Here is a 14,597-nt window from a genome sequence, read left to right on the forward strand (position 1 = left end):
CTAACTCTCGCCCTCTCCACAACGCAGGTGTGCATCAGTTGAGTTCAGTTTCTTCCGGTGATTTGGCTAGTGTGGATCGTCTGGGCGACCTCATCGTCATCCGCCTGCACTCGCCGCTCGCTCCCGGAGCGTGGGACCTTGTCGTGACATCGGGCATCCCGTACAGTGTCAAAGTGACAGGTGCCTCAGTTAGTTCTCTCTCTAATCGCTAAGTAACCTTTGTTTCATCTCACCCTGGTTTCACACTCTCATTCTGTATCTGCCCATCTCTCCCTCACTCTGCCTCTCATCTCCCTTCACTTACCCCACCCCCATCCCCTCCGTCTCACTATGTCTCCTTCTCTCTCCTTCCGAATAGCAGAGATTCCTCGATAATTACAGGAGTGAGTGATCCTTACCCTGCTGAATAAACAGTGACTCTGTACAGTTACACAGTGAGTGATCCTTACCCTGAATAAACAGTGTCTCCGTACAGTGACACAGTGAGTGATCCTTACCCTGAATAAACAGTGTCTCTGTACAGTTACACAGTGAGTGATCCTTACCCTGCTGAATAAACAGTGACTCTGTACAGTTACACAGTGAGTGATCCTTACCCTGAATAAACAGTGTCTCTGTACAGTTACACAGTGAGTGATCCTTACCCTGCTGAATAAACAGTGACTCTGTACAGTTACACAGTGAGTGATCCTTACCCTGAATAAACAGTGTCTCTGTACAGTTACACAGTGAGTGATCCTTACCCTGCTGAATAAACAGTGACTCTGTACAGTTACACAGTGAGTGATCCTTACCCTGCTGAATAAACAGTGACTCTGTACAGTTACACAGTGAGTGATCCTTACCCTGCTGAATAAACAGTGACTCTGTACAGTTACATAGTGAGTGATCCTTACCCTGCTGAATAAACAGTGTCTCTGTACAGTTACACAGTGATCCTTACCCTGCTGAATATACAGTGACTCTGTATAGTTACACAGTGAGTGATCCTTACCCTGCTGAATAAACAGTGACTCTGTACAGTTACACAGTGAGTGATCCTTACCCTGCTGAATAAACAGTGACTCTGTACAGTTACACAGTGAGTGATCCTTACCCTGCTGAATAAACAGTGACTCTGTACAGTTACACAGTGAGTGATCCTTACCCTGCTGAATATACAGTGACTCTGTACAGTTACACAGTGGGTGATCCTTACCCTGCTGAATAAACAGTGTCTCTGTACAGTTACACAGTGAGTGATCCTTACCCTGCTGAATAAACAACGACTCTGTACAGTTACACAGTGAGTGATCCTTACCCTGCTGAATATACAGTGACTCTGTACAGTTACACAGTGAGTGATCCTTACCCTGCTGAATAAACAGTGTCTCTGTAGAGTTACACAGTGAGTGATCCTTACCCTGCTGAATAAACAGTGACTCTGTACAGTTACACAGTGAGTGATCCTTACCCTGCTGAATAAACAGTGACTCTGTACAGTTACACAGTGAGTGATCCTTACCCTGAATAAACAGTGTCTCTGTACAGTTACACAGTGAGTGATCCTTATCCTGCTGAATAAACAGTGACTCTGTACAGTTACACAGTGATCCTTACCCTGCTGAATAAACAGTGACTCTGTACAGTTACACAGTGAGTGATCCTTACCCTGCTGAATAAACAGTGACTCTGTACAGTTACACAGTGAGTGATCCTTACCCTGCTGAATATACAGTGACTCTGTACAGTTACACAGTGAGTGATCCTTACCCTGCTGAATAAACAGTGTCTCTGTACAGTTACACAGTGAGTGATCCTTACCCTGCTGAATAAACAGTGTCTCTGTACAGTTACACAGTGAGTGATCCTTACCCTGCTGAATATACAGTGACTCTGTACAGTTACACAGTGAGTGATCCTTACCCTGCTGAATATACAGTGACTCTGTATAGTTACACAGTGAGTGATCCTTACCCTGCTGAATATACAGTTACTCTGTACAGTTACACAGTGAGTGATCCTTACCCTGCTGAATAAACAGTGACTCTGTACAGTTACACAGTGAGTGATCCTTACCCTGCTGAATAAACAGTGACTCTGTACAGTTACACAGTGAGTGATCCTTACCCTGCTGAATAAACAGTGACTCTGTACAGTTACACAGTGAGTGATCCTTACCCTGCTGAATAAACAGTGACTCTGTACAGTTACACAGTGAGTGATCCTTACCCTGCTGAATAAACAGTGACTCTGTACAGTTACACAGTGGGTGATCCTTACCCTGCTGAATAAACAGTGACTCTGTACAGTTACACAGTGAGTGATCCTTACCCTGCTGAATAAACAGCTACTCTGTACAGTTACACAGTGAGTGATCCTTACCCTGCTGAATAAACAGTGTCTCTGTACAGTGACACAGTGAGTGATCCTTACCCTGCTGAATAAACAGTGTCTCTGTACAGTGACACAGTGAGTGATCCTTACCCTGCTGAATAAACAGTTACTCTGTACAGTTACACAGTGAGTGATCCTTACCCTGCTGAATAAACAGTTACTCTGTACAGTTACACAGTGAGTGATCCTTACCCTGAATAAACAGTTACTCTGTACAGTTACACAGTGAGTGATCCTTGCCCTGAATAAACAGTGTCTCTGTACAGTTACACAGTGAGTGATCCTTACCCTGCTGAATAAACAGTTACTCTGTACAGTTACACAGTGAGTGATCCTTGCCCTGCTGAATTTACAGATTCCTATATAATTCATACTCTTCCCATTCTCTGCACCTTTCTCTCTCTCACCTCTCTGTGCATCACCTCATCTGCTCCTCCGTCCTCCATCTGTCCCTCACTCCCTCCTCTCGATTTTCCCCCTCTCTGTCTTACGCAGCACGGTGGCACAGTGGTTAGCACTGCTGCCTCACAGCGCCAGGGACCCGGGTTCGATTCCCGGGGGCACGGTGGCACAGTGGTTGGCACTGCTGCCTCACAGCGCCAGGGACCCGGGTTCGATTCCCGGGGGCACGGTGACACAGTGGTTAGCACTGCTGCCTCACAGCGCCAGGGACCCGGGTTCGATTCCCGGGGGCACGGTGACACAGTGGTTAGCACTGCTGCCTCACAGCGCCAGGGACCCGGGTTCGATTCCCGGGGGCACGGTGACACAGTGGTTAGCACTGCTGCCTCACAGCGCCAGGGACCCGGGTTCGATTCCCGGGGGCACGGTGACACAGTGGTTAGCGCTGCTGCCTCACAGCGCCAGGGACCCGGGTTCGATTCCCGGCTCGGGTCACTGTCTGTGTGGAGTCTGCACGTTCTCCCCGTGTCTGCGTGGGTTTCCTCCGGGTGCTCCGGTTTCCTCCCACAGTCTGAAAGACGTGCTGGTTAGGGTGCATTGGCCGTGCTAAATTCTCCCTCAGTGTACCCGAACAGGCGCCGGAGTGTGGCGACTCGGGGATTTTCACAGTAACTTCATTGCAGTGTTAATGTAAGCCTACTTGTGACTAATAAATAAACTTTAAACTCCCACCCTCCCTGTAAAAAGCAACTGATTGTAATGAGATAATAATATGCCTGCAATAGGAATTAGCATGTGACTGTAACAGTGATTGTATCATGAGTAACAGTGACTGAAATGTGACTGTAATGCAGATTGTAATCTGAGCACAACAGAGAGTGTAATGCGATTATTACAGGGATTGTAATCAGAGTGTAACATGGAATATAATGTGGGTGTAACAGGCATTTTAATGTGACTGCAACATGAATTGAAATGTGTCTGTATAGGAACTGTAATGTGATTGTAACAGGGATTGTACTGTGAGTGTAAGGGGGTTCACGGAAATTGCAATTTGACTTTATTAGGGATTGTAATGTGACAATCTTAATGATGATTGTAACATGACTATAATGGGGATTGTGAGATGACTGTAACAGGAATTGTAATGTGGCTGTAACAGAGACTGTGGGCAGGATTTTCCTGCCGCGCTCACCCCAAAACCTGAAAATACCACCCAAGGTAAACGATCCTTTGCATGATTCACACCCCGCCTGCTACGATTCCCGTGCTGGGTGGGACAGGATAATTCCGATCTGTAATGTGACTTCATGGGGATTGTAATGGAGTGCAATGGGGATTATATCATAACTGTGAGGGGACTTTAATGTGCCTGTAAGTGGTGATTGTAATATGATTGTAATGGATTTGTAATGTGAGTGCAATGGGGATTGTAATGTGACCGTAATGGGGTTTGTAATGTGGACTAGAATTTTAGTGTAACAGGGATTGTATTGTTACTATAATGGGAATTATGATATGAATGTAATGGGGATTGTAATGTGATTGTGACAGGGATTATAATGTGACTGCAATGGGCATTGTATTGTGAGTGTAATGGGGATTGTATTGTCACTGTGACTGGGATTGCAATGTGACTGTAATGGGAATTGTAATGTTACTATAATGGGGATTTAAACGTGAGTGCAATGGGGATTGAAATGTGACTGTTTCAGGGATTGTAATGTGAGTGTGACAGGGATTGTAATGTGAGTGCAATGGGGATTGTAATGTGAGTGTGACAGGGATTGTAATGTGAGTGCAATGGGGATTGTAATGTGAGTGTAATGGGGATTGTAGTGTGACTGTAATGGGGATTGTAATGTGACTCTGACAGGGATTGTAATGTGAGTGCAATGGGGATTGATTTGTGAGTGTAACAGCTGTAACAGTGCAATGTGATTAACAATATTACGGGACTGCTTCCCACTCTCTCTGTTTCCTCTGGGATTCCAGGACAGAGTGTCGTGGATTTTATGTACGATTTCATTGAGCCAATCAAAGGTCCACACCCCGGATTCGCCGTTCTGCCCGGACGTCCCATGGCCGGTGAGTGACACCGATCTCAACTCTCTGCTTCCACGCCCACCCTCCCCGGACCCCTGGTTACACAAAGTGCGAAACACTCGGATACACACAACAGGATCAGTTCGGAGCATCGAGTACAGGGATAGGGATGTTTTGCTGCAATTGTACAGGGCGTTGGTGAGGCCACACCTGGAGTATTGTGTGCAGTTTTGGTCTCCTTATCTGAGGAAGGATGTCTTTGCTATAGAGGGAGCGCAGCGAAGGTTTACCAGGCTGATTCCTGGGGTGGCAGGTCTGTCATATGAGGGGAGACTAAGTCGGTGAGGATTATATTCACTGGAGTTTAGAAGAGTGAGAGGGGATCTCATAGAAACTTATAAAATTCTAACAGGGTAGATTCAGAAAGAATGTTCCCGATGGTGGGGGGAGTCCAGAACTAGGGGTCAGAGTTTGAGGATAAGGGGTAAACCTTTTAGAACTGAGGGGAGGAGGAATGTCTTCACCCAGAGGGTGGTGAATGTGTGGAATTCACTCCCACAGAAAGTAGTTGAGGCCAAAACGTTGTGTGATTTCCAGAAGAAATTAAATATAGCTCCAGGGTTTGATTGGATTTGATTTATTGTTGTCACGTGTATTAACATACAGTGAAAAGTATTGTTTCCTGCACGCTATACAGACAAAGCATACCGTTCATAGAGAAGGAAAGGAGAGGATGCAGAATGTAGTGTTACAGTCATAGCTAGGGTGTAGAGAAAGATCAACTTAATGCGAGGTCGGTCCATTCAAAAGTCTGATGGCAGCAGGGAAGAAGCTGTTCTTGAGTCGGTTGGTACGTGACCTCAGACTTTTGTATCTTTTTCCCGACAGAAGAAGGTGGAAGAGAGAATGTCCGGGGTGCGTGGGGTCCTTAATTATGCTGGCTGCTTTGCCGAGGCAGCGGGAAGTGTAGACAGAGTCAATGGATTGGGGCTAAAGGGATCGAGGGATATGGGGGGAAGGTGGGATCTGGATATTGAGTTTGATGATCAGAATGGATGGCGGAGCAGGCTCGATGGGCCGAACGGCCTCCTCCTGCTGCTAGCGTGTCTACGAATGAAGGAATTGGTGGCTGTCTTGGTGCTATCCCCTGCCTGGGTGCATGCTGAGGGTGGGAGAGTGACTGATGTTCTGAACGGTGATGATCTGGCTGTCTCTTCACGCAGGGATGGAGAGTGCGATGGAAATCACAGTGACTGGGTTACCCCAATACCCCTCACTCCGACTCCGCAACCTCACCCTCCTCAACACCCAGGGTGTGATCCTGCGACAGCAGCCCCTCAAGCCCACCTCCTCTCCGGACACCTTCCTGGTGGAGTTCCAGACTCTGCCAGAGGTTGGGTTCTACGTCCAGCTGAGGGGAGAGGGAGAGAATGGAGCAAAGTTCCTGCGTCAGTCACCAACAATCTCCCGGACCTCCAAAACCAGAGTAAAGGTAACAGACAAACCACACCACCCCCCATCACACATCACCCCCATCACACACCACCCCCCATCACACACCACTCCCCATCACACACCACCCCCCATCAAACACTCCCAGGACAGGTACAGCACGGGGTTAGATACAGAGTAAAGCTCCCTCTACACTGTCCCCATCAAACACTCCCAGGACAGGTACAGCACGGGGTTAGATACAGAGTAAAGCTCCCTCTACACTGTCCCCATCAAACACTCCCAGGACAGGTACAGCACGGGGTTAGATACAGAGTAAAGCTCCCTCTACACTGTCCCCATCAAACACTCCCAGGACAGATACAGCACGGGGTTAGATACAGAGTAAAGCTCCCTCTACACTGTCCCCATCAAACACTCCCAGGACAGGTACAGCACGGGGTTAGATACAGAGTAAAGCTCCCTCTACACTGTCCCCATCAAACACTCCCAGGACAGGTACAGCACGGGGTTAGATACAGAGTAAAGCTCCCTCAACACTGTCCCCCATCAAACACTCCCAGGACAGGTACAGCACAGGGTTAGATACAGAGTAAAGCTCCCTCTACACTGTCCCCCATCAAACACTCCCAGGACAGGTACAGCACGGGGTTAGATACAGAGTAAAGCTCCCTCTACACTGTCCCCATCAAACACTCCCAGGACAGGGACAGCACGGGGTTAGATACAGAGTAAAGCTCCCTCTACACTGTCCCCATCAAACACTCCCAGGACAGGGACAGCACGGGGTTAGATACAGAGTAAAGCTCCCTCTACACTGTCCCCATCAAACACTCCCAGGACTGGTACAGCACGGGGTTAGATACAGAGTAAAGCTCCCTCTACACTGCCCCCATCAAATACTCCAAGGACAGGTACAGCACGGGGTTAGATACAGAGTAAAGCTCCCTCTACACTGTCCCCATCAAACACTTCCAGGACAGGTACAGCACGGGGTTAGATACAGAGTAAAGCTCCCTCTACACTGTCCCCATCAAACACTCCCAGGACAGGTACAGCACGGTGTGAGACACAGAGTAAAGCTCCCTCTACACTGTCCCCATCAAACACTCCCAGGACAGGTACAGCACGGGGTTAGATACAGAGTAAAGCTCCCTCTACACTGTCCCCCATCAAACACTCCCAGGACAGGTACAGCACGGGGTTAGATACAGAGTAAAGCTCCCTCTGCACTGTCCCCATCAAACACTCCCAGGACAGGGACAGCACGGGGTTAGATACATAGTAAAGCTCCCTCTACACTGTCCCCATCAAACACTCCCAGGACAGGTACAGCACGGGGTTAGATACAGAGTAAAGCTCCCTCTACACTGTCCCCATCAAACACTCCCAGGACAGGTACAGCACGGGGTTAGATACAGAGTAAAGCTCCCTCTACACTGTCCCCCATCAAACACTCCCAGGACAGGTACAGCACAGGGTTAGATACAGAGTAAAGCTCCCTCTACACTGTCCCCATCAAACATTCCCAGGACAGGTACAGCACGGGGTTAGATACAGAGTAAAGCTCCCTCTACACTGTCCCCCATCAAACACTCCCAGGACAGGTACAGCATGGGGTTAGATACAGAGTAAAGCTCCCTCTACACTGTCCCCATCAAACACTCCCAGGACAGGTACAGCACGGGGTTAGATACAGAGTAAAGCTCCCCCTACACTGTCCCCATCAAACACTCCCAGGACAGGTACAACACAGGGTTAGATACAGAGTAAAGCTCCCTCTACACTGTCCCCATCAAACACTCCCAGGACAGGTACAGCACGGTGTTAGATACAGAGTAAAGCTCCCTCTACACTGTCCCCATCAAACACTCCCAGGACAGGTACAGCACGGTGTTAGATACAGAGTAAAGCTCCCCCTACACTGTCCCCATCAAACACTCCCTGGACAGGTACAACACAGGGTTAGATACAGAGTAAAGCTCCCTCTACACTGTCCCCCATCAAACACTCCCAGGACAGGTACAGCACGGGGTTAGATACAGAGTAAAGCTCCCTCGACACTGTCCCCATCAAACACTCCCAGGACAGGTACAGCACGGGGTTAGATACAGAGTAAAGCTCCCTCTACACTGTCCCCCATCAAACACTCCCAGGACAGGTACAGCACGGGGTTAGATACAGAGTAAAGCTCCCCCTACACTGTCCCCCATCAAACACTCCCAGGACAGGTACAGCACGGGGTTAGATACAGATTAAAGCTCCCTCTACACTGTCCCCATCAAACACTCCCAGGACAGGTACCGCACGGGGTTAGATACAGAGTAAAGCTTCCCCCCATCCATCCTGATCTCCTCTCTCAATCCTACTTTCCCCCCCCCTCCTCTTCAGAGCCAACAATTCCTGGATCTTCCAGTCCGAAATATTCTCAGTAACGGAGTGTTCCCATCCCTCGGGCTGGAGAATTCCAAAGATCCAAACGCAAAGACATTTCTCCTGATCTCAGTCCAAAATGGCCGCCCCCTCACCTTGGTCTTGCCCCCTCTGCACCTCCCTCCTCCTCCCCCACAGTTCCAGTGGGTGAGGGGGGAATGGTTTGTGGGGTTGAGGAAGGGGGGAAAACAGCCTCTCAGTATCGAGCTTGTCGAACCCTCTGGGACATTGCCATGAGATTCCCCTCGCATCCTTCAAATCCGCCAAAAAACGTTGTCACATTCTTCGCCCTCTCTCTGCGTGGGGCAACTCCCCCCTCTTCCCCTGTTACCCCATCGGCCTGGTGTACCTCCTCTCGCTCCCTCGGATGATTGTATACCCTTCATCAGGTTATCCGGCCAACCCTCCGCAGAATACTCCGGGCATGCTCTCACTGAATGTTAGTAGATAAGCAACAAGGCTCAATCCCTCTCATAATCCAGTCCCTACGCAATAAAGGACAGCGCACCTTGACACCTTCTGTAATGCCCTTCCCACCGTCCCCCAGACACCTCCTCCCAACCCCCGCCATTCTGACCTGCACTCATCCAATCAATACCCTCGCGCAATATCAAATTGGCCGTGTCGATGCGATGGCCTCATGGGAAGGGTTTTTTGATTTGATTTATTATTATCACATGTATGAACAGACAGTGAAAAGTATTGTTTCCTGCGCGCTATACAGACAAAGTATACTGTTCATAGAGAAGGAAAAGAGAGAGTGCAGAATGTAGTGTTACAGTCATAGCTAGGGTGTAGAGAAAGATCAACTTAATGCGAGGTCGGTCCATTCAAAAGTCTGACGGCAGCAGGGAAGAAGCTGTTCTTGAGTCGGTTGGTACGTGACCTCAGACTTTTGTATCTTTTTCCCAATGGAAGAAGGTGGAAGAGAGAATGTCCGGGGCGCATGGGGTTCTTAATTATGCCGGCTGCTTTGCCGAGGCAGCGGGAAGTGTAGACAGAGTCAATGGATGGGAGGCTGGTTTGCGTGATGGATTGGGCTACATTCACGACCCTTTGTAGTTCCTTGTGGTCTTGGGCAGAGCAGGAGCCATACCAAGCTGTGATACAGCCAGAAAGAATGCTTTCTATGGTGCATCTGTAAAAGTTGGTGAGAGTTGTGGGTTCCAGTCTAACTTTGTCTCTTGCCGTGGACGTTACAGGTCACCGCAGATCCCTCGGTCAAGGCGGGCTCCAGCGCTCATGTCTCCTTCACTGTCACGAACACCGGGAATCCCGCCCACTATCAAATCCGTATCACAGATGACCAGAATCTCGTCAAGTCCCAACCTGTGACGTGAGTGGTTGCTGAGATTGCCCATCTGTTCCGGTACCTGGGTGAGAGGGGGGGGGCTTACCGCTTTCCTACCACATCGGCCGAGCTTCCAAGAATTGGCGGGAGAGTGAGCTGCAAGGAGGATACAAAGAATCGGTTCCACACTCTTCATTTAAATAAAGTCCTGATCTTCCATTCTTCCTGGAAGAGTGGACACATATTTCTGGGGGATACAGTGGCCCAGTAGCACTGTCACCCAGACTAGTAATCCCCAGGGTAATGCTCTGGGGGGGGGACCCAGGTTCGAATCCCACCACGGCAGATGGTGGAATTTGAATTCAATAAAAAATATCCGGAATTAAGGATTTACTGATGACCCATTGTCGATTGTCGGGAAAACCCACCCTTTGGGGAAGGAAATCTGCCGTCCTGACCCGGTCTGGCCTACATGTGACTCCAGAGCCACAGCAATGTGGTTGACTCTCAACTGCCCTCGGGCACCTCGGGAGGGCAATAAATGCTGGGCCCAGCCAGTGAGGCCCGTAAAATGAAGTGTAAAAAAACATTATAATGCATCCATTTTAATTTTTTGCCCTTGAGAAACCTCCCTATTACTAATGTTATGAAGGGGAAGTTCATCCCCCCTCTCTAAGAACTAACACTTAGCCACTCAGAGAGGAGTACCTCACCTCATAATCTGTTCAAGTGAGTGTGAGAAGGGGTACGATCGGCTCTTCAGCAGCCTCTAGTGGTTAAATACAGAATAACTCCCTGAGACTCTCTGTAAAATCAACAAGTAACACTTTATTTATCTAACTCACAGTGAACAGGTTAACTAAACTATTCACAACCCGAATAAAACACCATTCTAATGGAATGCTGTTTCGATAAATATAATTCCCACTCATTAACAACAAAAATAGAATATTTCATCACTCTCGAAATTATTAGTCACAAATAGGCTGACATTAACACTGCAATGAAGTTACTGTGAAGATCCCCTAGTCTCCACACTCCGGCGCCTGTTCGGGTACACTGAGGGAGAATTTAACATGGTCGATGCACCTGAGCAGTCATCTTTGGAGTGTGGGAGGAAACCGGAGCACCCGGGGGAAACCCACGCAGACACAGGGAGGATGTGCAAACTCCACACAGACAGTGACCCAAACCGGGAATCGAACCTGGGCCGCTGGCTCTGTGAGGCAGCAGGTGTAACTGCTGTGCCGCCCCAAAGCTCTGCCACCAACCTAGCTCCTCCCATTAACCAATTGATCACATGACGCTGTCAATCCAACGAATCGGTAACCCTGGGGGTGAATTCTATATCGACAAACAAAAGTCCATTCGCTCTATCCTCATGCTAAAATTAGTAATTATTTTGTTCTCCCAGTATCTGAGCGGCAGTCCTTCCAGACATACCGACTGCCTGGAGGATGAAACTGATTTTTTAAACAGTCCCCTTAAACAAAAAATATGTTGATAGCATGTTATCATCACGTTTATAAAAGGATGTGAATAATCAATCCCTCACTCCCTTTCCTTCTATTTCACTCTCTCAGTGTGTTTATTGATACGAACCAGTCAACAGAACGCAAAAGCATCATTTCAGTGCCAAAGGAGACAGAACCAGGGACAGTTGTGACCCTCACAGTTCAGGCGACAGCAGGAAATGAACTCAGTTACAGCATTCTTGAGCTGACAGTCGTCAGTCAGGTAAGATAATGTTCAAAACGGTGCGGTGATGTCGATCGACTATTCCCATATGTGCGCAGACCTGGATCCAAAGGTGGGTTCCAGGTTAACACTGAAACACCACTCCTGGGCAATGTTAATTTCGCACTGTCAGAGGGTCAGTGCTGAGGGAGTGCCGCACTGTCAGAGGGTCAGTGCTGAGGGAGTGCCGCACTGTCAGAGGGTCAGTACAGAGGGAGTGCCGCACTGTCAGAGGGTCAGTGCTGAGGGAGTGCCGCACTGTCAAAGGGTCAGTGCTGAGGGAGTGCTGCACTGTCAGAGGGTCAGTACTGAGGGAGTGCCGCACTGTCAGAGGGTCAGTACTGAGGGAGTGCCGCACTGTCAGAGGGTCAGTGCTGAGGGAGTGCCGCACTGTCAGAGGGTCAGTGCTGAGGGAGTGCCGCACTGTCAGAGGGTCAGTGCTGAGGGAGTGCCGCACTGTCAGAGGGTCAGTGCTGAGGGAGTGCCGCACTGTCAGAGGGTCAGTGTTGAGGGAGTGCCGCACTGTCAGAGGGTCAGTGCTGAGGGAGTGCCGCACTGTCAGAGGGTCAGTGCTGAGGGAGTGCTGCACTGTCAGAGGGACAGTGCTGAGGGAGTGTCGCACTGTCAGAGGGTCAGTGCTGAGGGAGTGCCGCACTGTCAGAGGGTCAGTGCTGAGGGAGTGTCGCACTGTCAGAGGGTCAGTGCTGAGGGAGTGCCGCACTGTCAGAGGGTCAGTACTGAGGGAGTGTCGCACTGTCAGAGGGTCAGTGCTGAGGGAGTGTCGCACTGTCAGAGGGTCAGTGCTGAGGGAGTGCCGCACTGTCAGAGGGTCAGTGCTGAGGGTGTGCCGCACTGTCAGAGGGTCAGTACTGAGGGAGTGCCGCACTGCCAGAGAGTCAGTACTGAGGGAGTGCCACTCTGTCAGAGGGTCTGTGCTAAGGGAATGCCGCACTGTCAGAGGGTCAGTACTGAGGGAGTGCCGCACTGTCAGAGGGTCAGTACTGAGGGAGTGCCGCACTGTCAGAGGGTCAGTACTGAGGGAGTGCCGCACTGTCAGAGGGTCAGTGCTGAGGGAGTGCCACACTGTCAGAGGGTCAGTGCTGAGGGAGTGCCACACTGTCAGAGGGTCAGTGCTGAGGGAGTGCCGCACTGTCAGAGGGTCAGTACTGAGGGAGTGCCGCACTGTCAGGGGGTCAGTGCTGAGGGAGTGCCGCACTGTCAGAGGGTCAGTACTGAGGGAGTGCCGCACTGTCAGAGGGTCAGTGCTGAGGGAGTGCGTTACTGTCAGAGGGTCAGTACTGAGGGAGTGCCGCACTGTCAGAGGGTCAGTACTGAGGGAGTGCCGCACTGTCAGAGGGTCAGTACTGAGGGAGTGCCGCACTGTCAGAGGGTCAGTACTGAGGGAGTGCCGCACTGTCAGAGGGTCAGTGCTGAGGGAGTGAGAGGGGGATTCACCAGACCGATCCCTGGGTTGACGGGTGGAGGAGGGGGTTGTCCCATGCTGAGAGATTGAGGAGAATGTGTTTACGTTCTCTTGGGATTGAGGAGAATGAGGTGGGGATCTGTATTAAAGGCCCCATCCCCCCCCCCCCCCACCGACCCTGGTCACCCCTGCTTGACTCCACACGGCCTCTCCCATGTCTGGAGTGCCTGGACCGTGAGGGATGTAACTGTTCCAGGGTCAGGGGTGGCCATTTTGAACTGAGTTGAGATGAAACGAACTCTCTCTGAGGACCTGGGAATCTTTGGAATTCTCGAAGTTGGGGCGCTCCGTCTCCGGGAATATTCCGGGCCTTGGGGGGAGTTTGACGGATTAATGGGGGGGGCTGAGCAAGTGGGTGGGAATGTGGTATAGGGATGGATGATCAGCCATGATGGGGTAGAATGCAGAGAAGAGGTTCAAGGGGCTGAATGGTCTCCTCCTGTTTCCAATCGGGTTACGGTTCTGGGAGCCAGACGGATCCCTCGGCGAATGGGCGTCTTCTCGGTGAGTATTTGCGCCTCCTTCTTGATCACTGGGTTTTGACAATGCTTCTGTCCCCCGCTGTGTCAACAGGAGGAGAACCTGACCCCACCGACCTGTGACATCCTGTCCAGGAGCACCGAGTGCCCGGAGGGCCCCCCGGAGCAGTGCGGCCTACAAAACTGGACCCTCAGCGTCAGATTCCTTAGCAACAGCACGGCTCCTCTTTCCATCTTTGCCCGCCGTGGCAATGGCACAATGGCTCGCGAGGTGACACAAGGGGGTGGGCAGACGGTGACTCGAGTCACGTACTCTTCCAGCTGCTGTTTCCCGGGAGTGGAGCTGGTGGGCGTGGACTGGCTCGGGAACGTCGGAAAGTGCTCGAGCGAGATCCCAAACGGGGGTCCGGGTTTAGCAATCTCCGGTGCGGCCGTGGTCTTGGCGGCCGCCATCACGGCCACTCTCCTCTGCTGACCCACCTCAAACCGGGTCTCACATCGGCAAAGAAAAGCACCCAGCGGTGGGGGTGAGATGTGCCCCCAAAGGTGATGGTGAACGGCAGCCTGTTGTACTGCGCCCCCACCCCCCTTCCCCCACACCCCGCCATCTGAATTTCAACTTATTTGTCCCTCTCTGTACCTCACTGCGCTTGCAAGAGAGAGTAAGAGTGTTAACAACACCAGGTTAAAGTCCAACAGGTTTATTTGGCAGCAAATACCATAAGCTTTCGGAGCGCTGCTCCTTCGTCAGATGGAGTAGAAATCTGCTCTCAAACAGGGTGTGGAGATGCCGGCGTTGGACTGGGGTGAGCACAGTAAGAAGTCTCACAACACCAGGTTAAAGTCCAACAGGTTTATTTGGTAGCAAATACCATAAGCTTTCGGAGCGCTGCTCCTT

The 14,597-nt window shown here is 50.5% G+C and overlaps 1 protein-coding gene across 1 annotated transcript in view; it reads left to right on the top strand.

Annotated features, from left to right (window-relative positions):
* Positions 1 to 14,333, top strand: part of LOC144486622 (von Willebrand factor A domain-containing protein 7-like) — a 35,404-nt gene extending 21,071 nt beyond the window's left edge. The window contains exons 5-10 of the mRNA XM_078204668.1: positions 28 to 180; positions 4,774 to 4,866; positions 6,048 to 6,316; positions 9,912 to 10,045; positions 11,584 to 11,737; positions 13,794 to 14,333. Coding sequence (XP_078060794.1) covers positions 28 to 180; positions 4,774 to 4,866; positions 6,048 to 6,316; positions 9,912 to 10,045; positions 11,584 to 11,737; positions 13,794 to 14,174 — 1,184 coding nt within the window. The 3' untranslated portion in view covers positions 14,175 to 14,333. The remainder of the gene's footprint in view (positions 1 to 27; positions 181 to 4,773; positions 4,867 to 6,047; positions 6,317 to 9,911; positions 10,046 to 11,583; positions 11,738 to 13,793) is intronic.
* Positions 14,334 to 14,597: the final 264 nt, after the last annotated feature.

This window comes from Mustelus asterias, unplaced genomic scaffold, assembly GCF_964213995.1.
Source record: "Mustelus asterias unplaced genomic scaffold, sMusAst1.hap1.1 HAP1_SCAFFOLD_416, whole genome shotgun sequence".
Lineage (NCBI taxonomy): Eukaryota > Metazoa > Chordata > Chondrichthyes > Carcharhiniformes > Triakidae > Mustelus > Mustelus asterias.